Source organism: Piliocolobus tephrosceles, chromosome 5 (assembly GCF_002776525.5).
Source record: "Piliocolobus tephrosceles isolate RC106 chromosome 5, ASM277652v3, whole genome shotgun sequence".
In the NCBI taxonomy this organism is placed as follows: Eukaryota; Metazoa; Chordata; class Mammalia; order Primates; family Cercopithecidae; genus Piliocolobus; species Piliocolobus tephrosceles.
Genome location: NC_045438.1, coordinates 56,184,776 through 56,210,726, shown reverse-complemented (window position 1 = coordinate 56,210,726; position 25,951 = coordinate 56,184,776). Strand labels below are relative to the sequence as shown.

The 25,951-nt window shown below is 35.5% G+C and overlaps 1 protein-coding gene and 1 non-coding gene across 2 annotated transcripts in view; one reads left to right on the top strand and one right to left on the bottom strand.

Annotated features, from left to right (window-relative positions):
* Positions 1-25,951, bottom strand: part of TIAM2 (TIAM Rac1 associated GEF 2) — a 541,563-nt gene that overhangs the window by 433,601 nt on the left and 82,011 nt on the right. The window contains 8 exon segments of the mRNA XM_023206084.3: positions 8,175-9,638; positions 10,439-10,657; positions 13,502-13,570; positions 16,325-16,469; positions 18,301-18,434; positions 20,371-20,527; positions 22,159-22,272; positions 24,935-25,035. Of these exon segments, the coding sequence (XP_023061852.2) occupies positions 8,175-9,638; positions 10,439-10,657; positions 13,502-13,570; positions 16,325-16,469; positions 18,301-18,434; positions 20,371-20,527; positions 22,159-22,272; positions 24,935-25,035 (2,403 nt within the window).
* Positions 15,438-15,541, top strand: LOC111538665. The gene has a single exon (XR_002730416.1). It is a non-coding gene; the product is annotated as a U6 spliceosomal RNA (small nuclear RNA).

Genomic DNA, 25,951 nt, shown 5'->3' with positions numbered 1-25,951 from the left:
GGGTGATGGAGGCAGATACTGGAGTGATGCATCTACAAGCCAAGAACACCAAGGATTGCTGAGAAATGCCACAAGTTTGGAAGAAGGAAGGAAGGATTCTCCTCTAGAGCCTTCAGAGAGCATCACCCTGCTGACACCTTGATTTTGGACTTCTGGCCTCTGGAACTGTGAGAGAATAAATGTTGTGTTAAGTTACCCAGTTTTTTCTATGTTGTTGGAGGCGGCCCAGGAAACTAATTACACACACCATCTATTAAAATCTACCATTCTAAAAAAGCATCTTTTACGGTAAAGCACTGAAGTCAGCAAAACCTGGGTTCAAATACCTATGCAAATCAAAAGCTGTGTAACCAACCACAGGCATCTTTTGAATTCGCCTCTTTACTTGTAAAGAAAAGATAACAAAGCCTACCAAATAGGGTATTTCTGCAATATATTTTGTAGAATGCTTGCCACACTTCAAGTCTCTCCACTCTCAAAACCCTCTCTCCTTGTAGGGAGAGTGCATTAAACCTATGGTTACAGACTATTTCGCTAGCAAAAATGTATGAAAACAGAGGGCTGTAATTAAAATATTCAATAAATTTTACTGAAACCCTTGCTAACGTATAAACTTAGTTCAGTAATAAAGACTCGTTATTTAAAAATGCTTGTTCATGTGCAAGAACATTTATTTCATGTAATAAGCAAGATAATTACTTTTATGAAGATTAGTGGAAATATAACTCATAAACTTGATAAACACATTCTCCAATGTGGGAATTAGGTAAGAATATGGCCACAATGGTCAAGAGTCATCTGTCCAAGGACTCTTGAAAAAAGTTATAAAAGGCCAGCATCATGACATGCTGTGGATTAAACCTTGTATGAAGATAAAGTTTAGTGACTTGAATAGAAGACTTGAAAAAAAAATAAAACAAAATCAGGTTATATATTCTAATAAGGTAAAAGAACTGTAAATTATCCACTGCCACCAAGGACAAAGATTAGTTTCTAAACTCTTCATATGAATGCAAGTGGTGAATAAACCCTAACACTAAATGCTTACTATGTGTAAAAATGACACATTTTGTTTAATTCAAGCCGTGGAATGCTCCTAAAATAGGAGTTTTATGCACAAGAAAATGGTACCAAGTTTTAGTTATACATGCAGTGTATAAATGTTAAATTTTGGAAAGAAGCTGCCAAAACCAAATCCTAAAATATAGATTTGTAAGCAGTCACTGGCTCTGCTTTACCAAGCATTTTAAAAGATATAAGGAGTTTTCAATTTTATTTAATTTGGAGGAAAAAAGTGTATTCAAAAAGAAATCTTAACATAAATGCCTGCCTCCAAAATAGCCAGTTATTAAGAAATTTAAAAATATTATGCCATGGTATAACTTTAAGGGGGGGGAAAAAAAAACTATCATGAAAATAGGGACCAGGTGCCTATAGGGGCTCATGCCTATAATCCCAGCATGTTGGGAGGCGGAGGCGGAGGCAGAGGCAGAGGCACAAGGGATCACTTGAACCTGGGAAGAGTTCAAGGCTGCCGTAAGCGATGATCGCACCACTGCACTCCAGCCTGGATGACAGAGCGAGATCCCATCTCAAGAAAGAAAACAAAAAAGAAACAGAAAAAGAAAAATGAAAAAGAAGGAAGGGAGATCTAAGAACATCAAACTTAAGTAATTAGCTATAGGAAAAGGAGATAGCCCCACCTATGTTTGTAATAATGAAAACAATTTAGTAGTTAATTGTGGCTGCAAACATAGAGCTGGTTGGGTCATGTTTTTCTGCATACACACTGCCTAATATCTGGTGAGCCTCTATCACGTTAGGCACTTTACCAGATGGTACACACTAATTTTTGAATCTGGTACACAGTGTTTAAATCTTCACTACAATACTTAAAAACTGTTGAGTCTGCAAAGTAACTTAAATCTGTGACTCGGGTTTCTTTTCAGAAAAACAGTGAAGTAATAACTACCTTACAGGATTGTCATAAGGATTATATTGTGCAGGTAATACATTATTCCAGTTCCTGTCACATAGCATGTGCACATTTAGTATTAGCTAATATTATCTTTAATAATGAAAATAGCCCCTCAAATTAGCTAATAACAAATCATGTTTAGAGGCTCAGTAACTTGTCCAAAGTCACACATCTAGCTATTGTTAAAGGCAGTTTTAAAAACCCAAGGGCAATAAAATTTGTGCTATTTTAAAAAGTGTTCCAATAATGTTAAGTCTTTCCATTCCTCTTAGTTTTTTCTTCCTCAGCTGGTCATTTACAGAACAGAAAGCTTATTTCATAGACTTGAGGTAATTAAATGCTAGAAATGATGTCAGAAATAATCACTGAGTGAAGGGGCAGCAAATGACTTTCAATGCAAACAACAAATCCAACTGATAGTCCTTGCCTGGAATGATGGGGTCAAAAAGGAGCCTGGAGTGCTCTATGAGAAGGATTTGGAGGCTAATTCTGAGAAAGGCAGAAAAATAAAACAAAACAATGATAGCTGCCCACAGGGGTGGGGATGGAAGTGGTGGGAGAGGGTAGGGAACAAAGAACACAGGACGACCAGGTGCTGTATTTCCACCATTGCTGTTCAAATACAATATACTTCAACTATCTATTGAGCTCCATGCAAAAACACTCTCAATAACTGAAGCATCTAACGTCTTCCATACAATATGAAATTAGCCCATTAGCACAATTCTATCCCTTGATATACAATATATATTTTACAAATTAATTAGAATATTTGTTCTGTATCGTGAATAAACTTGACAAGAAGCCCAAGTCATTCTAAGTGTATATATGGGAGCAAAAGAGCCTGATGAAAAAGGAGGAACGTAAGTGGAGGGGATGAAAAATGCCTAAGCAAAGCTCATGCCCAAATAAATCACTGATTTGCATTAGTTTTGGCATGCACATCTAAGTAGTCTTACTAATAACATTACTGCTAGACCCTGAACACTTAAAATATTGTTCTGAAGAGATTCTTTCTATAATCAAAACATTTAATTACATTTATCAAGTAAATTTTCCTTGAGGTATTCCATTAAAAAGTTTCACTTGCGTAACAAAAAAATACTTCCCTACAAAACTATCTCATATGCTTCCTTCCATCCCTTTCTTGCTATAACTCATCTTTAGATTAATGCTTAAATTTAAGCTATGATAACTGACTTCTCTACTTTTGATTCATCCTCCAACACCAACTGCCAGTTAACGGTATGCTTTGTTGAAACACTAAACATACTTTCATGTAACTAAAATATCTGGATTTTTTAAAATGTTAAGAATCTCAAGTGCACGGTATAATAAAGATGTACATATTTTAATATATCTAAAATGGTGGTATGTAGGGATTTAAAAAACCATATATACACAGGAAGGTGCGTGTATGCATTTATTATATATATATATGTGTGTGTGTATATATATATATTTATCACCCTCAGGAGATCCTGAATTAGTAAGTCTGTGGTGATCGATCATCCTCTACTCCCCATCCCCCCACCAAAATATTTTCAGAGAGCTCCACAGATGATTCTGTTACGTATTTCCTGCCTGAGGACCACAGAGAGAGGACATCTCAAATTGCTTTCAATATTTATATGCCCATATTTAAAGGATGCCTTTCCACTAAAAGAAAACAATTTGGGTTCTTAAGTTCTAGTTTTAGAAAGTTTTGCTGGATATCAAGACATTTCTTTTTTAAACCTTCCATTAAAAATTATACTAATATTTTTCTTCAGAAGTAACAAATTTTCAGTGTCTACAATTTGCTAGTTTAAAAGATATCATATATAAAACCACAGCATGAACAATATTAAAGATTTATAATTCTGCGCCACATCGTAGTATGACCACTTCAAATAATTTAGACCTTTATTTTGCCTAACTTAAAAATGAATATAAAGATACTTGCCTTTCTATATATTATGTAAATAAAATATTTTAAAAGAGAAATATGTTAAAGTTTTCTTTGTAAGTTAAAAGCCAAGTATTTTATTAATATAGCACCCAATAAAGTAATGATGATGAAGGCACATAAGGTATAACGAAGTTTTAATATTAGAATCTTCTTGTTCATTACAGGTTGTGCCCATCTAACATATATATATTATGTTGTATATTTATGTTAGATAGCTAATATATATATACAACATAAAACTTTTTATATATATATATATATATATATATATATATATGATACAATAGTGAGGAAAAACAAAATATTCTCTAAATCACTTGTGGTGAGGGGTGTGTGTGTGTGTATCGAAGTTTAGACTGGCCTGGGTGCGGTGGCTCACACCTGTAATCCCAGCACTTTGAGAGACTGAGGTGGGTGGATCACGAGGTCAGGAGATCGAGACTATCCTAACCAACACGGTGAAACTCTGTCTCTACTAAAAATACAAAAAAAAATTAGCCGGGGCATGGTGGCAGGTGCCTGTACTCCCAGCTACTTGGAAGGCTGAGGCACGAGAATGGCCTGAACCCGGGAGGCAGAGCTTACAGTGAGCGGAGATCACAGCACTGCACTCCAGCCTGGGTGACAGAGCAAGACTCCATCTCAAAAAAAAAAAAATTATTAGACTGGTAGAAAATTTATTCAAATTAACTGAGTAACAGTAATGTTCATATACTCTCACTAAACTGAAAATCCATTTCAATAATACTGTACTTATTTGATACTAAGAAACTTCACATTTATCTCTGAATTAGGAATGTATCTATAATCACTAGCATGTCATATTAGAAGCACTGTCTACTTCTGAATGGTGTTTCTTACAATCAATGGTACCTTATATCCCACGAAATACAGTGTTTATTTAAAAAGTACTTTTTCAATTTAAAAAGATGACTTCTTCTTTTTAAATTTGCAAAACATCCCCTAACCCCCAAACAACCCTAAATGTGTGGCTCCTTAAACTACAATATTTCGTATGAGTGAAAAATGGCAAATAAATTTAATGAAGCAACTAAACTCTCAGAACAAAAGGAACTGCTCTGGTAAGAATGCAATAGCTTAAATAATGAATGCATTTTTATCAATTAAATACTATATGGAGTTACTTTCATAGTTTTAAATAATTTCACACTTCTAGTATTTTCATCTTCCGATACTTTCAAATTATTTGTCTACCCTTTATTGGAGTAAAATTAAAGTAAAGGAACATTCTACCTATAATATGATACAAAATAAGTTTCTATCAGTGTATATGCATTTATGCTAAGAACACAAGCTAATGTTTAATGAAATGTTTAAATACAGATAAAAATGTAAAAATCAGGGGTTCTGTTTGCTAATACTGCAGAAAGGCATAACATTCTAACATGTCACAAATTAAAACACTACGTGATTTGGTGTCTAGTTATCACTGCTTGCAACACTTCAAACCAATGTATTAAAATGGTTAGATTACTCCTTGCACATTTCTAATTGCTAGTATTCTAGTGACAGAATTGTGACCAAAAGCATAAAAAATGTGATAGGTCCTATGCCAAATGTATCAAAGTAAGATAATTAACTTTTCTCTCCATCATTTAAAAAATGGCAAATGCAATTATGAGTTTTGAAAATTCTGAATGAGGATAATCTCCTTTCACTTAAATTCTATACAACAAAAAACAAGGACGTAAGAACAAGCACATGATAACTTATTTCAACTATTTTAAAAGAGTGTCACCACACATTTCCAAGATTGGTTTCTAGACACGGTAAGGATAACTGGTTAGGTAACTTTCACCACTAGAATCTTCAAACCAGTGCAATGCTTGTACATTTTTTTTTTTAAGTACACACATGAAGGTCCAACAGTGATAAAAAGCTTGGTATCAAAAATCACCAGAAAGTCTTATGCTTTTTATTGCTACTTAATCCAAGTGACTGTCACTTAATTTTAATAATGGTAAACACAACTAAACTAGTTTGAGAGAAATCTCAGCCAATACAATTTCCTTAAGGGCAAAGCCAATTATTTCCTGAACATTAAAACTTTGCATCCATATAAAAGGTTTTCCTCATAACCCTAAGGAAAAAAGAGCTGAAACCAACTCAAATTATTGACTGAATTGAATTACCTTGGAAATAAATGCCATGTAAATATTTTTACTCTTTACTTTTCTAAATAACAAAATAAATACTGTACTATCTCTGTTCAGAACTTGTAAGTCATCTTTTATTTTTGGCCAGGAACCTTAAAGTTTTTATAGCTCTCTAGGTCATCAGAGCTAGGCAAGACCAATCCAATTTTGAATGTCTGGTGTGTTCTATCATTTCTTGGAGCTATCTTTGCTTAGAAATTTTGGATAAACAGAGCAAACGATGAATTGCTGGGAAGGCACTGGAAACAAAATGACTATTCATAGAACCAAATAAAAGCCTTCCGCTGGGCACGGTGGCTCAAGCCTGTAATCCCAGCACTTTGGGAGGCCGAGGCGGGTGGATCACAAGGTCAGGAGATCGAGACCATCCTGGCTAACACGGTGAAACCCCGTCTCTACTAAAAATACAAGAAAATTAGCTGGGCGTGGTGGCGGGCGCCTGTAGTCCCAGCTACTCAGGAGGCTGAGGCAGGAGAATGGCGTGAACCTGGGGGTGCGGAGCTTGTAGTGAGCCAAGATCGTGCCACTGCACTTCAGCCTGGGGCACAGAGCAAGATTCCGTCTCAAAAAAAGAAAAAAAAAAAAAGCCTTCCATTAGAAACTAAAAAACACCAATGGTTTTATATCTGTGTATGTAAGTAAAACCTAAACGAGAACAAACAGCAAATAAAAATTAAAAGCAAAAACAAACAGGAAGCCAACCCCCAATTTTTTCCTACTCAGTTTACCTTGGAGGCTACAGTGTTATCCAGAGTCCTACAAAACACATGATGGGTATTTTGTTCCTGGTATACATACTAATGTCTTTAAGTCCACTAGTACCACTACACATTTTGTGCAATTAAGAAATTAACTTCAGGCACATGACCAGTGAGTACTTTAGTTTCAGTACTATCTATGCAGAATAGCAAATATAGTGTGAAACAAAGCAATGCAAGCATGTATGTGAAATTTGGCTCCATGCCAAAACTGGCTTTCTGCTTACCTATATTAAAAATAGAACTGCCAAACTACCAATATATCTCTTTATAATATCTCTTATTTTACCTTCATCAAGACTAAGAGCTTTAACTATAACCCATGTTAATTACTCACATTTCTCCAATTTTCTACCAGATTTTAAAGAGTATTTTATTATCTAAACTTTTTCAACTTTCTATTTTCTCTGTATGTGCATGAAGACGGGCATACAGAGAAACAGAAAAAAACTACACGACTTCCACAATAAACATACACAGATATTATACACATACTGAGGAGGCTGCATGATTTTTATATCAAAGTACATGCTTTTTCCACCACACAGTTCTTCACTGTTGTTACGATAGAAAGCTTTTGCAAAATATAAGCACATGCTAGTAATAATTCAAGGTTTTAAGAATTTATAGGTTAAAAAAATACAATTCCTAGAACACTGTTATCAAACAAATAAGTTTTATTGGCATCTAAAAACAAAATTCACCCAACATTGAAACGTACTTTAATATTTACGTTGTTTTCTTGTGTCTTTTTTACTCACTGCAGTATGAGGAACAAATCACAAACACTTACTTTGGAGAAACAGAGACCATAGTGTAGATTTTACAAAATCACTTTTTAAAATCTCTGTATTGTGCTCCTCAAATACCTAGAGCCAGTCTTTGCATAAAATATCACAGCTTTATCTATAATCTTAAAATTCTGCAGCAGCCTAAAGATATGGATAAGATATACCACCACTTGCTATTCTGAAATATATCTATTACCATATCCAACCTAATGATAGTTATCTAAAAAATTCTTTCTTCCATAGGAAGTCTCTGACAAGCTGTTATTCATTTCCTTGACATTAAAAGAATCTGGGGCCAACATTTATATTTTATCAGAAAAATAAAAAAAAAGTTTACCTACCATGTTCATATTAAGAACAATGTCTATACAAGTCAGTTGTACAATTATTTTAAGAGAAAGGTGAACATGAACATCAGATTAACTTAATTCTGGCAGACAAAAGTGAACAACTATGGTCCAGTCAGCCATTATCTATTACAGAGAGATGACAACTTTACAAAAGGTATCTTTTACCTACTGAGTGATGATTATGTCCCCTCAGTTTCTGTGCTTTCTACCACTGGTTCACTTTCTATATCAGCAACTGTGTCACTCTTCTCCTTGTTTATTTCATTTGAAGATGTCAGTTTTTCATAAAGTTCAGGATCATTCTGTACTGGTATAGGTGGTGGCTGAGCATGTCTCTCTGTATTTTCACCATTAACCTGAGGTACATTATCACCTTTTCGTTGAGAAGTGGCCCCTTCAAAATAATCAAAAACCCGAGCATGAGGAGGGGGAACCCAAGTGTTTTGAATTCTGTCTCGTCCAAGACGATTTCCGTTCATTTCTCTGCAGAAATCAAAATCTCTGTCATCCCTATCCCTTTGCCTCTCCCAGGGTCTTCTGCGGTCATCAAAATCTCTGTGAACTTCTTGTCCAAATCCTCGGTTCCAAGGACCACTTCTAGGATCAAATCGATAGTTTCCAGACCGAAATCTACCTCTTTCTTCATGTAAGCCTTTTGGACCACCGTAGACTGGTAGAACCCGATGCTCTCTCTCATCAAAATCTCCTCTATGCCCCCAGGGCTTCTCTGGATTAAAGCCAAAGTGGTCTCTTCGACCAAGATGATCTATACCTGGCCTCACAAGATTCTCTCTTATATCTACAGGAGGTCTTCCAAAATGATCCCTACCATCTAGTGGAGGCCGTCCAGGACCCTCTCTTGGATCTATAGGCCGCCCAACCACATCTCTAACATCCACAGGGGGAGGTCTACTAATGCTTTCCCTGGTTTCTATAGGAGGAAACCGGTAATCTCTGTCTCCTTCCTGTTGAATGTTATCATTCCCAAGTGGTATCCTTTTTTCTGGGTTAGCAACATTGTCTATGCTTTGTCTTCCAGGAGCTAAAAAAGGTCTTTCTGGCTGACTAAAAATATCTCCTGGAGGAAAAGGTCCACGGGGTGGTGGATGAAGAGCTGAATCAAGTACCGATGGGGGTGGGATTCCCCGTTGGGGTGGAATTCCAGGCTGTATTAAAGGGAATCTTGGCCCAGGTGCCTGTGGTATTAGTCCTGGACGAATGTCTAACATTGGCATTGTGGGCATCCTTTGATTAGGGATACTTAAAGGGGGTAAGTTTTGAGGTCCAGCTGGTGGCTGTGTTCCCAGAAGTCCAGAAGTATTTGGAACATTTGGTGGCTGTACTCCTACAAGTCCAGAATTGTTAGGTATATTTGGGGGTAGCACTCCCAAAAGTCCAGAACCAGTTGACACACTGGGTGGCTGTATTCCCAATATTCCAGAGTTATTTAGAATATTTGGTGGTTGGGCTCCAATAATCCCAGAACTACTGGAAACATTAGATGGCCGGACCCCAAGAATTTCAGAATTACTTGATACATTTGGTCTTTGGACTCCCAGAATTCCAGAATTGCTTGTCACATTTGGTGGCTGTCCTAAAATTGCAGCATTACTTGAAATATCATTTGGAATCACTAAAAAAAAAAAAAAAAGAAAAGAAAAAACTCAAAATAACAGTCAAAAGTTTCCAATAATTTTAGCTTAATCAGCTACTTGTATCCCCCAGTAATCAAGGTACATTAGCTACTACATGAAATCTTTTTAAGTTAAACAAAAATGTCAGGTATTATACTGATTTTCCACCTTTAATAAAAACCTTTCTAAACCATAATTTTTTTTTTTTTTTTTTTAAGAACACAAGTGGAGATTTAAAAGGCTTTAGGACAGGAAAGAAAAGAAAGGAAAGCACACTTGGAAAAGACTCAAACAGACATCAAGGTCAAGCGCCTCTAAACCATAATTCTTAATGTACCAACAATGGGACTACAGAAAAAGGACTTACTGTTTTCAAACACCATATTTATCTTCTAGAGTTAGCTGGATAATACCTATTAGAAGTAAGTTCCTGGTAGAAGTTATTCACACTCAATACTTGTTCATTTTTATCTTTCTGTAAGTATACAGATTTTGTGTAATATTATTTTGACAACACATTGAAGTAGTCTCAATAGGACGGAAAAAAAGGGGTGGTGGTTTGAGGGTCTTAATGGAATCGTACTGAAATCTAGACTGAAATCTAGATTACCCTGAATAGAAGGCCACTTTTTTCAAATAGAAATTTTAAGACATAGTGATCTCTTTTTTAAAGAGTGCAATATTTCAGCATTTGTAGATTGAAGTGGTTACAAATGCACACTACCCCAGAATTAAACAACAAATACAGAGAGGTAACCTAGCTTGGACTTAACTTTTTTAAAATTTTATTATTATTTACCTGATCTGGTGTTTTCACCAGAAGAAATCTGGTGGTCTATCAGATGAGGTACTTTATCTTCAGGCTCTGCCTGTTTAGTTGGAGCATTAAAAACATTTCCAGCTGGCAGAGCGGAAGTAGCAAGATTGCTGGCAACAGAGCCACCCGGTATAACAAGGCTACCAAATCCAACATCTTTCACAGTTTCCGGGGTCATGGATAATGACGGCTGCACTAAAGCTGTTTAAAGAGGAGAAAAACATATTTCATATTTAATGAGTCAATTCATGTGCTAAGTTTTCTGGCAGTTTGAGTATTTAATTTATAATGGCATCTCTGCATTACTAAGCACATTATATATAACAACCAATGCTCAAATGACAAAATGAGTCATCATGAAGAGGCTAAATTACATTTAGAAAGCTTTATCCAAAAATAGTGAAAACTAACAATTTTCAAAAATATTTCACCAAAAATATTAAGATCAGCACTCAAAAAAAGTAAATTCTAGTAACAAAAAAATTAATAATTTTCCAGGAATGCCAGATAAGTGAATGTCTAAACATATAGAAATGACTAGTGCAGACTGAAATGTACGAGTATGAAAATCTGCCCAATCCCCCTGCAATTACAATGTACTAAGGTCCTAACATTCATTTAACATTACCTTTTGTCAAATGAAGTTAGAAACTCATCAGATGAGAATACATAAGGTGGACTACAAATATGAAGCTATAAACTTTCCATCTTAAAGAATGGGTAGAAATATTCCTAAGTGCATTTGTCACACATATTAAAAAACACAACCAGAGGAATACAAAATAATTACACAATTAAAATTTTTAGTACAATTTATGTCACTTAGAATACTGTAAAATCATACTTGTAGAACTTAGGAAATGCTTTATCTTCATATGTAACTCTAGATTACCCGGGAAAAACTGTTAGCATACAAGAGCTACAAAAATAAAACCATCTATGATCATGTACGAGAATTAAGAGAATTAAATGAGACAGGCAAAGGCAATTGGGAAAGCATCTGACACACAACTATTTCTCTTTTTCCATTAACTGACTGCAGATTTTCCAAAATTAGTGAACTAGGAAAAAATTGGGAGGTGGGCTCTAGTTACTCTCTGTGAATAGTGAATTCAGAAATGACTTCTGAACACTTTGTCTAATTTTCAGAAAGAATAAACAATTCTTCCTAATGAACCAATAATAACAAAAAGAAAGACTTTTAAACCTATCTTTTTTTTTAAGATGGAGTCTCGCTGGGTTGGCCAGGTTAGAGTGCAGTAGTGTGATCTCAGCAAGCGATTCTCCTGCCTTAGCCTCCCGAGTAGCTGGGATTACAGGCGTGAGCCACCACACCCGGCTAATTTTTATATTTTTAGTGGAGACAGGGTTTCACCATGATGGCCAGGTTGGTCTTGAACTCCTGATCTCAGGTGATCTACCTGCCTAGGCCTCCCAAAGTGCTGGGATTACAGGCTTGAGCCACCACGCCCGGCCACTAATTCCTGCTTCTAGGTTTTCTTAAAACAATTCTGACCCACCTCGGCCTCCCAAGGTATTGAGATTACAGGCGTGAACTACCATGCCCGGCCAAATTTTAAAGCTATGTAAACACTGAAAGGGAGACAAAATTTAAGAATACAAGGAAAATGAATTAGATAATCAAAAGTTAAAATCTTTATATATCACATACACACTCTTCAAGTCTAATTTTTGAGGTAGTCTTCCCTGAATTACTAAAGGTTTTTTCAGAAGCTTGGAGAATTAATGTACATAAAGAGTAGACTAGAATGAAAAAATTATTAAAAGGGTATATATTAAGCATTTCTGTAACGTCCAATGATAGGAAAAAGGAAATGAATAAATGTCTATATTTACTGTTATGTTGCATTACTTTTGATATGTCTATTCTAAAGAAAATACAGATATCAAAACCAAGTAGGCTAGAGTGTATATCCCATAAAAATGTAAAAAAAAAAAAAAAAAAAAAAATCACATATGAAACTGACACCACAACTACAAATGAAAGATTTATTTCAGGTAACCCTGATAAACAGTAATTTGATTATACATTTTTTAATTAAACTTTTAGGTTCAGGGGTACATGTACAGGTTTGTTATATAGGTTACTCATGTAACAAACAAATATTTATAGATACACGCACATGTACCCCTAGTTATGATTATACACCTTTGGGATTAAAAAAACGTGGCAGAAAAATCTTAGTTTCATCCAGTAGCCTTGTTGGCAGTAACACTACTTTCAAACTACTATGTGTATGTCTGTATAGTACAATAATGAAAAGCAATCATGTTACTGTTTTCAGTATATGAGAACACGGGCAAATATAAAAATCAAACTAGCTAATTTGTTAATAATGCATATTCATTTTTTTCTGTTCAAAATGCACATTTTCTAGTTCTGTCCACTAAAAATTCCTAGACTCAATGAAAACCCAAGAGCAAAATGAGAATCTAGTACCCAGAGTGAATTCTCTAGATACCGTACGTACCCCAATTGGAAAAACGGCCGATTCTCAGATTGGAGGGAGGAAAACACAAGATTTGTCTGGGATATACTGGGCCAAAAAGCTAAGCAGCTCTCAAAACTAATGTGACAGGGAAGCAACACAGGTCTCCCACCATCCAAAGATGAAACAATTTGCACTTCAAAAAAAAAAAAACGCAACTGACTAGAAGTAAAAAAAATCCACTAACCCATAAATACTAAAGAAACTGAAGGAGAAAAAAAATGGGAGGACTAGGGCAGGACTGCACTAACATTAAGACATTTAATACACATAGCAAAACAAAAAACACAAAGAGGATGAGAAGAACTTCTCTGAATTTTGACTAAAATAAAACCAATCATAAGACAGATTAAGACAATCAACCAATTTAAATAAGAACTATCATTTACCGTTAGTATTTCAGAAATTATCTAACATGCACTTGTCTTAAAGCTTTCATAATAAAAATATTAACAGTAATTCACAAGAATGAGAACTGACACACTGAAACTAACACTACCATGAGTAAAGAAAATTCTAAAAGTAGAAACCTTACATGTTGGTACTACTGGTGGAATTGCAGGGGGTGGCACAACAGGTGGGGGAACTGGAGGCGGCATGAAACCTACATGGAAAAAAAAGAACCCAAAAAATAGCACAAGAAAAATTACTTATTTTAAATCAAAGATTCAAATAGCTACAAATGAAACTTCATATTCTTAAAATGGACTACAACCTCATATTTATACATATTTTTTTCTATTTAAAAAATGGCTTTTATATATGCTGCCTTATTTGATCCCTAATAAGCTAGGTAAAGCAAAGAGATCCTGATTTATGAGAACATCCTATTTATTTACTCATTCAAGTCCTGTAGCATGCTCTATGGTGCTGTAAAATCAAAGATTAACAGGAGCCAGGTAAACTGTTTATATATGCCATTTTATTTAATTGATACATGTGTTTACTCACTAGATCAAAATGTTTCTGTTTCTTTGGATAACACTACATTATGTTTTAAGCATTGAAGTAAATCTTCTATTTAATACTGACTTTTTAATGATTTCAATTACATTATTAATTTTAGATACCGAGTCTATGTTTCTCAGGCTGGTCTCAAACTCCTGGCTTAAACAATCCTGTTACTTCAGCCTCCCAAGTAGGCTGAAGTAGGGACCAGAGGCACACACCATGGTGCTCAGCTTTTTAATCATTTTAAGTATCACACTGTAAATTTGCTTCTTTGCACTTTCTGAAATATAAAGCTACCATTATATTCAACTAGAAAATAAAGACTAAAATAATTTTAAACTATAAAATCTACTTTGGTATTCAAGGTTTGTTCCTCCTCTCACAATCCTAATTGTAACTAAGTTTTGTGGTAAATTATATGATACACATATTTAATATTTTTAATAAGATATACCTTTTGTACGTTTAAAAAAGTGGCTAAAAATAAGAAAATAATAAAAATACATGATTTTTCAATAAGGAACGACTTTATAAAGCCTATATGGTTATGATTTTTGAAATAATCACTTAAAAATTTCTGAAATATTTAATTTTGAAATCACAAAGAGAGAAAATTAACAAAGTTTTCAATATTTTAAATAAAGTTATTAAAATTTGTATCAATTTCCTATTACACATTAAACTGTAATTTAAAACATTTACAATTGCATGACCTGTAAATTACAACCATTCTCAGACAACAAATTTATTGTTTAGTCTTGCTAAAAACTCTACCCAACATCTAAGAACTTAAGTTACAGAAGTCAACATACTGTATTTCTTCTCTTATAATATGCAAATAATTCATGAATTCAAATACATTTTAATTTGGAAAAACAATATATATATTGTTTTGACCTAATAAACTTGATAACAAAATTCCTGAATTAGAGTTTCTAGGTAAAAACTATAACTTAAACGGGTATCTCAAAAAGTAAATACATATAACTGCTTACATAGTTTAAGGTGGAGCTTTTAGGCTGGGCACGGTGGCTCATACCTGTAATCCCAGCACTTTGGGAGCATCGCTTGGTTCCAGGAGTTCACAAGTATCTCTCCATCATTCTTCTAACCTAATCTCCCATGGTCTAATAAAAGCTCTTTTTTTTTTTGAGACAGGGTCTCACTCTGTCACCCAGGCTGCAGTGTAGTGGTGTGAACACAGTTCATTGTGGCCTCCACCTCCTGGGCTCAAGCCTCCTCAGTAACTGGGACTACAGGTGTGTACCACCTCGCCTGGTTACTTTCTTATTTTTTGTACAGACAGGGTGTTACTCTGCCTGGGCTGGTCTTGCACTCCTGCACCCAAGCAATCCTCTCACCTCAACCTCCCATGGTGCTGGGATTATAGGTGTGAGCTACCATGCCCAGCCTAAAACCTTAAACTATATATTTAGTTGTGTTTAAGTAATCTATAGGTTTTACCTGGAAAATCTAATTCAAGAAACTTTTTTTTTGGTTTATCAGTAATTTATTGGTCAGTACTTGCTTTGGCAGCACATACCCTAAAATTGGGATGATATAGAGATTAGCATGGCTCTTCTACAAGGATAACACACAAATTTGTGAAGTGTTCCATATTTAAAGAATAAAAATAATTTATTCGGTCAAAATGAAGTATTACAAATTCAATTAGTCTTTTAAATATAATTTCTAATGTTTAAATGGAGCCTACTGATTCTTACGAGGGACAATGCAAATTTTCTGATGAAATGCTGATAATTATTAGAGAACTTTATATAAAAACTGCAACAGAAATTTTACATTAAGAGTAGGTTTTTTTTTTTTGCCTTTTTTTCTTTTTGAGACAAAGTATTGCTCTGTTACCCAGGCTGGAGCGCAGTGGTGTGATCTTGGCTCACTGCAACCTCTGCCTACCAGGTTCAAACCATTCTCCTGCCTCAGACTCCCGAGTAGCTGAAATTACAGACCTGAGCCACCACGCCTGGCTAATTTTTGTATTTTTAGTACAGATGGGATTTCACCATGTTGGTGAGGCTGGTCTCAAACTCCTGACCTCAAGTGATCTGCCCACTTTGGCCTCCCTAAGTGCTGGGATTACAGATGTGAGCCACCATGCCTGGCCATGGTTTTCAATTATTCTAAAGAAATTCCATTTTTCTGTGCCAGTGCTTCTTCTCCCACCAATTTGCATCCTGAGAACAAGTTAGAAAAGAAAACTCTCTGGCCCCTACCACAAACCGAATAAAGCAAAAACAGTGGAGGCTGGGCCCAGCAATCTGTGCTGTAACAAGCCTATGCATGCTAAGGTCTCAGAACCACTGCTCTATGGTATTTAAATCTAAAAGAAGAACAACTTAAATGATAATCTAAATAGAGTTCAAATATTAAAACAAAAATTCCTTACCAGGTGGTGGCTGTGAAGGGTTAAAACTTGCTCGTAAAAAAGGAGGTGGAGGAATTGGACTAAATCCAGGAGGAGGAACCGGCATCGACACAGGAAATGCTGGTGGGACTAAACTAACCGTAGGCACAGCTGGCGCCACTGGAATCTTTTGTGGACAGACAAAAAAGTTCAGTCATCAGTTTATTCACCTGCATCTTGGAACAACTAAAGGCAAATTATCCTATTTCTCTTTCAGGATGGTAACAAATACTATTAAAAAGGGTTTTATGCCCCCTTTTTGTATACTTGCAAGTGAACCGACTTAGGGTAAAAACAAGGCCATGTTATTCAACAGATAGTTTTTACTTGGAGATTATGAATTTGATCTTACATTCAAGTGATGTAAACTAATGGTAACCTAGTTCAAAACTGAGTATTATGCTCCATTTTAAACTGCCATCTCCCACTAAGTAACACCTATGTTATGCAACCTAACCACCATTAGGAAGCATGTCAATAACAGCTTTAGAATGGCTTAAATTTCTCATAAATTTATTTTCTAATCCTAGCATAAGTGCCTTTTACTCACTCTAGGTACAAGTCGCAAGTATTCATCTGCACCACAGCTTTAGCTCTCTTCTAAATTTCACATTACATCAAGTGTCTATTCAACATCCCAAGTGTGCTGACAAAAAGATACTTCTACCTAACACGTATGAAACTGATTTTCCAGTCATCCTTCCCAAAAGAACTCTTCTCACAGTCTTTCCCAGTCTCAGTTAATGGTAACTCTATCTTTCCAATTTCTTGGACTAAAAACCTTGCCTCTGCTTTTGCTCATAATAATCCCAAATCCAATCACACTAGGAAAAGTCCTGTTGGTTACAACACCTTCAAAATACACCTAGTATCTGACCATTTCTCATTACCTCCAGTGCAATAAACATTCCAGAAGTCTATTTTGACCCATCACCAGCTCTCATCTGGATTGCTACAACTGTCTTTTAACTGGTCTTCCTACTCAAAGCTCACTACAGCCTATTCTCAAAGTAGTAACCAGTGCAATTCTTTAAAACTGTAAGCCAGATCAAGTCACTCCTCTGCTCAGAATCCTCCAATGGCTCCTTCTCTCTCTCTCTTTCTGTCACATGTAAAGACCCACCATCCTCATCTCATTCCAAGTGAAAGCCAAGTCCTTGGAGAGGTTTATCTTCAACTAACTTGCCTTTCACTGGCTTTATTCTAGCCCACTTAACACTCCTGGACCACACCAACCATATTCCTGGTGTGGGACCTCTGCACTGGTTGTTGCCTCTGAACAGAATGTTCTTCATCAGATATCCACATGGTTAATTCCCTTAGTGCTTTTAAGTCATTGCTCAAATTTCTCATTCTCAATTAGGTCTATCCTCACCATTCTATGCCTTATGCTACCTTTTTCCTTCCATAGGATCTCATAATCATATTTATTTTACATTTTCTGTCACCACTATTGAGAATAAAAGCTCCAAAAGGGCAGAGATTTGTGGGGGTTTTTCACTGATACCTAGAAGAGTGAGTGTCACAGAGCCAGTGCTCAATAAATATTTGTTCAATAAACATATTTAAATATGAATGACATCATTTCTAAAAATAATTTTTCAAAAAGTATTTGATTAAACTCATTAAAATAACTTACTGTTCTATCAATTTGATTCCTCAGAAAAACATGAATCTAAAAAAATCCTGTGAGTTCTCAGAAACAGTATTTCCATATTTATCTTTATTTTAATGTGTTTAGCACAATGATACCACAGCATTAGCAGACTTTTTTTTTAAAGAGATTTAAAAGCAATATTCTTTTCCCTAACACTACTGACATTTCCCTAACACTAAACATTTATTCTGATATGGAGATTTTCGTTCCAGTTTGATAAAGTAAATATAGGATTAAAAACAGAAATGTAAAAGAACACATTCAGGAAAAAAAAAAAAAAAAGACCCACTTCAACACTAACCTGCAACATAGCAACAGGAGGAGGGAAAACCTCTGCCTGGGTTGTGACCACTGTCTCCTTTTCAACTGGAGTTGGGCTCTGAGTTGTCTGGACCGTCTCTTTAACAGGTTCTGCGCTTTTCACAGTTTCCCACTCTAAACAAAATATTTGAAATTGATTTCCTTTGGATAGGTGAAACTTTTCATTTTCTTCTTTGTATTCATTTATTTCACATCTAAATTCTTCATCTACCTTGGCACATCTTTAAGATATATCCACAACTGTAGATGCCACTCTAGACTTCTGCCCAGATTAATTTGATTAGGATACTATAGAGTTCAAAAACCCATGACACGAGACACAAAGGAAAGACACTAAAATATTTCATCTAAAGAAAACACTTAGAAGGGATATAATAGATATGTATATCTCAATGGCTGGCTGATATAAAAGGAACTAACCGTACTCAATTTTTTAATCACAAAATACAACAAAGGAAGACCAACTAGAAGAGTATTAATCCAATACAATAAAATCCTTCTGAAAATACAGCTATGCAAAAAGAGAACAAAGAAGCTCTAATGGTTCCTCTCTCATGCTTCTCCATCTCAAAGTAAAGATCAAGTAAGATAAGTAAGATTTATATGACTTTGCCTCTCTGTACCTATCTGCCTTGATCTCCTACTACTCCTTCCTCACTCACTCGGCACAAGCTATACTGGTCTCCTTATTTTTGAATACAAACATGGCACTTGCTGTTCCCTCCGTATAGAATGTTCTTTCCCCAGATGACTGCATGCCTTACCCTTTCAAATATCTCATTCTTCATTAGATCTTCTACAACCACATAAAAACTGCAACACCTCTACACCCACATTACCCATCTCCCTTCCCTGATTTTTTTCTTAGAACTTACTGACACTAAAGTACTATATTGTTTATATATTTTGTTTATTATCTGTTTTCTTCACAGATAATAAATGTGTGAAACATGGTGCTAGTAAACTTTATAGCATTTGAGGCTTTATGGGCCATGTGTTCTCTGCTGCAAGTGTTGAACTGTTATTGCAAAAAAAAAAAAAAAAAAAAAGCGATATAAAATAGGTAAACAAGTGAGCATGGCTGTGCTTCAATAAAACTTTACAGAACAGGCTACCAACAGGATTTGGACCATGGATAGTAGGTTGCTGACCTCTGCGCTACACTCCACAAGAGGAAGAATTTTTGTCTATTTATCTCACTGCTATAATTCCAGTTCCTAAAATTAGGCCTGATACACAGTACAAAGTAAAATATTTACTAAGTGAAGATAGTGGAATAAGCAGCCATTGGTGCGGGTGGGGTAAAGAGTAGGCCTGACAGGAAGAGTTTAATAGAAACAAAAATGGTTCAAAATTTTGCATTGGTCTGAGAAACAAATATTCAGAAAATTAGCTAATTCTGATAAACGAGCTAAGGTGTGAAGAAAAAAGGTGTGTATATACATTTCAGTTCTTTTTCAAATGTTTAGATTTCCTATTGGTTATAACTGCAAATCATTTTGTCAATTTTTAACTGAAATCTTTTAAAATAAAAAGACAATTTTGGGAGGAAAAAAAAAAAAGCAGGCTGGATGATCATTTGGTATTGTAAAAGGCATCCCAGAAAGTATTTAACATTATATGAATCTGAACCTCCCTAAACTAAGATTCTATTCCTGCTATTTTCAACATGGATACTACTCAAAATGATCTGCAAAGTGTTTCAAAGAAACTTTCCAAGTTCCCACTTAAACTGAAGCAATCACAAATATTTAGTTTTAAAAATCCCTCCTACACATAACTCTCAAGTATGAGAATGAAAAAAAAAAAAAAAACTCATACATTTAAAAATGCTAACATTTATAAAGACTTCCACACTTTTTAATCTATACTTTGACATCTATGAAATAGGTCCTATTAAGCATGTACACTAGGGCACAGGAATGTATCTTTTCTCTTTTTTGGGAGATGAATCCAGGATACACAGTTAATGCTATCACCCCAAATTCATTTCAGCTACAACCTTCTAACCATACTTTTTTTAACAATAAAAAGACCTTAAAATTCTTACCAGTATTTACAGTCTCCTGATCAATCATGCCTCCTTCTGCAAAACCTTCCAAGTCATCCACTTTAACTTTTTCCCATGGTATATATGTAACTCCAAGATCCACATCCCAGAATTGTTTGTATTCTGTTTTTACACCTTTGTTTAAAGCCCAAGCGATCTATTGTAAATGGGAAGAGGAAAAAAGAAAGCTTATACATACATACTATAAAAACAAGGTAAAAAGTTCGAAATTTTATTTAAACAATGTAAACACAATAAAATTGGTTTTAGAAAACAGCTGGAAAAGCAAAGCTGGAAAACTAATTGTAGCCCAAAAAATTTTTTTCCAGTTGTTTTTCTTTGGCTGAGACAGGGTCTCACTCAGTCGTCCAGGCTGGAGTGCAGTAGCACGATCATGGTTCACTGCCTTGACCTTGCGGGCTCAAGCGATATTCCTGCCTTAGCCCTGCAGTAGCTGGGACTGTAGGCAGGCAACACCATGCCCAACTAATTTTTTTATTTTTTAGTAGAGTTAGGGGTTTCATCATGTTGCCTAGACTGTCGCAAACTCCTGGGTTCAAGCGACCCGCCCACCTCGGCCTCCAAAAGTGCTGGGCAGGTGTGAGCCACTGCGCCTCACCAGTTTTGTTTTTTAAAAGGAAACTTACACTAGACATAGTATTTATAATAAAGGATTCCCACTTCTTATTGTAACTCTAATAGTGCAATGCACTTTCAAAGAAAATCCAAATCCACTTTTCACCATAAAAATGTCAAACTACATCAGGGGTGATTAGAATAGCATTTTTCTTCACTTTTTGAGACAGGGTCTCACTATGTTGCCCAGGCTGGAGTGTAGTGGCATGACCATGGCTCACTACAGCCTTAACTTCCTGGGCTCAAAAGATCCTCCCACCTCAGCCTCCCAAGCAGCTGGGACCATAGATGCATACCATCACACTCAGCTAATTTTTAAGTTATTTTGTAGAGATGAGGTCTCGTGTTGCCCAGGCTGTTCTTAGACTCCTGGGCTCAAGTGATCCTCCCACCTCAGCCTCCCAAAGTGCTGGGACTGAAGGTGTGAGCTGCCACACCTGGCCCGTTGTTTTAGAAAAAATCTTTTATTCCAGAGGAGACTAGGGACACTTTAGTTTACACAAGAAACTTAGCCATGAATGAAAACAGATGAGCATTTATTGACTTTAATGAAAATAGTTATTCTAAAGTTTTTAATTCAGTTGCAGAAACTGATGAGGTAAACTTCAAATAACAGAAGGCAAACTGTGAGTTAATCATAGAAAGTAATGGAAAGATATTCAAAACATTCTCAGTATAAAGACTAGGAAGAAAATAAAAATATTCTGATAATCTCTTCACAAGGGCCTGGTTTATATTTTTAAACACATGTCAAGAAAAAAGAAATCAATAATATAATTAGAAGGTATAGTTAAGGAATATTGGGAGGAAAAGTGAATGAAAGACAATACTATAAAATGAAAACGTTCGGCTCATAGAATGGTGCCCCAGTTGACTCAGAAAGCTGTGCAAGTGTAATTTCAAGGAAGTAACTGACTGAAGTTCTCGTTATTGGACTTACTCTTACCTACATCTAATTCTGTAACTCAATGAACTGAAACAATAAGTTTCTGATGAGGTTTGTCCATAACATTTAAAAAGAATTTAATACAGAGACATTCTAATAATCCAATAAAAGAGTTTGTGACCCTTTCGTGAAAAACTCAGACTTTAACATAACAGACATTAAAAATACTGCCCCCCAACCCCAAGTTCCACTCCACCAAATCTCACCTTAATGACCTTGGACCCAATTTTATACGATCCAGAACTGAGTTTCTGAAGAGCTCGAAATGCATCTTGTCGATGAACCATGCAGACATAAGCACAGCCCCTGGGAGGAATCATCTAATAAAAAAAATTTTTTTAAGAAAGGGTATAAGAACAGAAATTCATTCTGGTATTTTATGGTTTAAATGACACAAAACATCGACTACTTACTAATACTTCAATTTTGATAGATTACTGGCTTATTTTCCCCTTTCTTCCTCCAGCTGTTTATTAGTAGGTACAATTCATGTACAATTAATAACTCAACTTTTAAAATCCCAAAATTCAAAACTCAATGAGGTATCATAAGCCATGATATGTGAAATCTTAAATCTCATATCGCAATATTTTTTGAATACAGAAAAAGAACTATTAAAAACAAAACAAAACAAAATGTATAACTTCATATATATAATGCCACCAAATAAAAGGAAAGTAGTAGTATATGGTCAAAATATTTGAAGACAACAATTTATTCCCAATATTACCTAAATTTTTCCAAATGTTATACTGAGTAATGCAAAGAGGATTTTTCTTTTGGGGAATTATCTTATCCTTAATATAAAATTCATAATCTGAAAGAATTGATAAAAATTTTCAGTCTTTTAAAACTTTATTTTGTTCAAGTGCTTCTGGCAAACGTTTTAATAAGAAGAAAATAGCCTCAGTGTTAAGATTTGAGACTGATTTATAAAGCATTTAAGTATTCTACAACTACCAGACCATAAAATTATCCTTAATATATTAACTCAGAAAACTATGCACAGCATTTCTTTCTGAGAAACTCAAAAGGCATTCTATCATTTTATTTTCACTCAATACCTAATAAGCCGTATCTGTTATTAAAGCTTACACAGAAACCTTGTCCTCGGCCTTGCTAACACTTCAAGCTACTGTCTCTTTAATATTAATATCAAACTTCTTAAAAGAGAAGTCTATCTAAACCTTGACATTCCTCTTTATCTATTGCAATCTAACTCTAATTCCTCACCAACCCACTGGAAAATACTCTACTCTCTTCAAGCTCACCAGTGATCTACTAAATGCCAAACTGAATGGACTTTTTTGTCTTTGACATCCCCAAAATTAAATGAGTGGATTATGAATCTTCATTTCACAAAATAACTTAGTGCTTATTATTTATAAGTACTATGCTCTCAAAAAGTAATACAATAGAGGAGAGGGATAAGGCAAACAGATGCTCAAGGGACCACGATACAATAAAGACTACAAACATGATCAACAAACAGGAAAATACAAAATGTTACTTGGACACAAGCTGTGTTCAGAGCAATGATTCCTGCTGTGTGTCAGAATCACCTATGCAGCTGTGCACTTTGCTAAAAATGTGAAGACACTGAGCATGGGCAACCCTAATTTTTCAAATGTCAAGACATATTACTGATATGCAGCTAGGACTGAGAATCACTAGTTTAAGGATGGGAGTAAACCAGAAAGAAACTTCAGAGAAAGTCTATGATTACAGACTCTGAAAGATAGCGATGTTTTAACAGGTAAAATCTAAAAAGACAAAAGAATAAGAGAAGTCGACAGCACTCTTGTGGTATATAGACAGAAATCTGAAGTACCCAAGTTGAAATCCTTAACCAATCACCTTTTCATCACCTGTGTAACTTAAGCAAATCACTTAGTTTCTTCATTAGAAAATAATCATATTTGAATTACTTAACCAGCTTCTTATGAGGCTCCAAAGAGATCATACACAGTTGAAAGTAAGATGCAAAATGGTTCAACTCAACTCAAATAAAGCATTCTGTTACTATTACAGAAAAGTCAAGTTTGGCCATTTAAGGAAGACTGGGATGTAAGACTAGAAAGGAAAACTGGGCAATTTTCTGATAAATAATGATAAAAAGATCCCACAGACATAAAACTAACCACAGGGAATGAAATCAGAAGCCTGATGAATTCAGTCTCCTCATACTTCCTGCTTACCAGTGTGGATGGATGGATGGATGGATGGATGAATGTCTCCCCAAACAAATGACTACAAAACATTTCATCACACAGCAGGAGGAAGGAAGATAGAGAGTACATAATTTTTAAATAAAAGAACAATTAAAATAGCAAACCAAGATGTCTGACCTTCAGGGAAAAGCATCAGGCCTCATGAAGAATATAAAACAGACTCAAAGGAGGAGACTGAGTGGTGCAAAACTAGTGCAAGAATCCAGAGTGAAAGAGTTATGCTCAACTTACTAGTAATTCGCTGGCCATACTAATTTTCTTACCTGACATTTGCTCTGTTTGATAAAAAAAGAGAGTAAAAGAGCACAAGACAGTGAGAAGAAAAACACAAAAGAAACTGGGATCCCAAGCCCAGCTGTGTCTCCACGACTGCTTATGTGGTCATGTGCAAGAGCCTACAATTCTGTGGAACTCTCTATTTCCTTAGACGCATTTTTTAAAAAAAGGAATTAAACTAGACCACACATAGGGTTCCTGCTAACTCAAACATTTGATGATGTTAGGAATCAAGCATGCTACACTGCTATAAAACTCAAGAATATTTTGTTAGAATTCCACTAAAAAATAAAAATAATTAAGGAGAGGAGCAGCACCCAAATAAACACAGACATTATCAAAGTACAACAATCCTTTTAAAGATGTGTATTATTTAAGGCAGACATTACTGGGCTAATTAGGAACAGAAGTGATTCTTTGTATTAATAAAAACCTCCTTTTTTTAAACCTTAAATTATTAAGAACTGATACTTGCATTAATGGATTCAATTTGTCCAAACTCTTCAAACAGGTTGGTTAAGTCTTGTTGTGTTGCCTTCTTGTCCACTTGCCCAACCCAGAGAGTAGTACTACATACTGTCAAGACATAAGAGACAAATGACCTAAATCATATAGACACAGTTACTTCTTTCAAAAGTAGCTGAGGAAAAAGCAGTAATAAACATTAATAATGAAATTTAAGAGAATGTATTTTTAAATAATTGTCAATGAACACTTGCATCTGTTATGTTTAGAATCAACTAAAATCACAAGTATTAATTCACATCTCTGCCAAGTCAACCACTTGCATATCACCTGCTTTCAAGCTTGGCTGCACACTTGAACCATCTGTGGATGCCAGGGTCCCACTCTAAGAGGATGAGTGGCATGCAGTACCAAAGACAGGGAACTGAGAGTTGTAAAATTCCCTAGGTGATTCTAATGTGCAACAAAGTTTCAAAACTACTTCTCACTATAATCCCATTTGTGAATCTTTCCTTTTTTTTTTTTTGAGATGGAGTCTTGGGAGTCTCAGAGTCTCACTCTGTCACCCAGGCTGGAGTGCAGTGGTTCGATCTTGGCTCACTGCCAGCTCTGCCTCCCATGTTCACACTATTCTCCTGCCTTGGCCTCCTGAGTAGCTGGGACTATAGGCGCCCGCCACCACGCCCGGCTGATTTTTTGTATTTTTAGTAGAGACAGGGTTTCACCACGTTAGCCAAGATAGCCTCGATCTCCTGACCTCATGATCCGCCGGCCTCGGCCTCCCAAAGTGCTGGGATTACAGGCGTGAGCCACTGCGCCCAGCCTGTGAACCTTTTAAGTGTCTTTCTGTGCTGGAAGGATTAAGTGAATGTGTCTCCCTAATCAAGAGATAAATCTGAAAACAGCATTTTATCCTTAAGGAAACAATCCTTTGTGTAAAGATACAAAGGAAAAATGGCCAAATCACAACCATCCCTTAACCCCTTGAAAGACTTAAAGATACTTAACTGTTGAAAGTCACATCCCA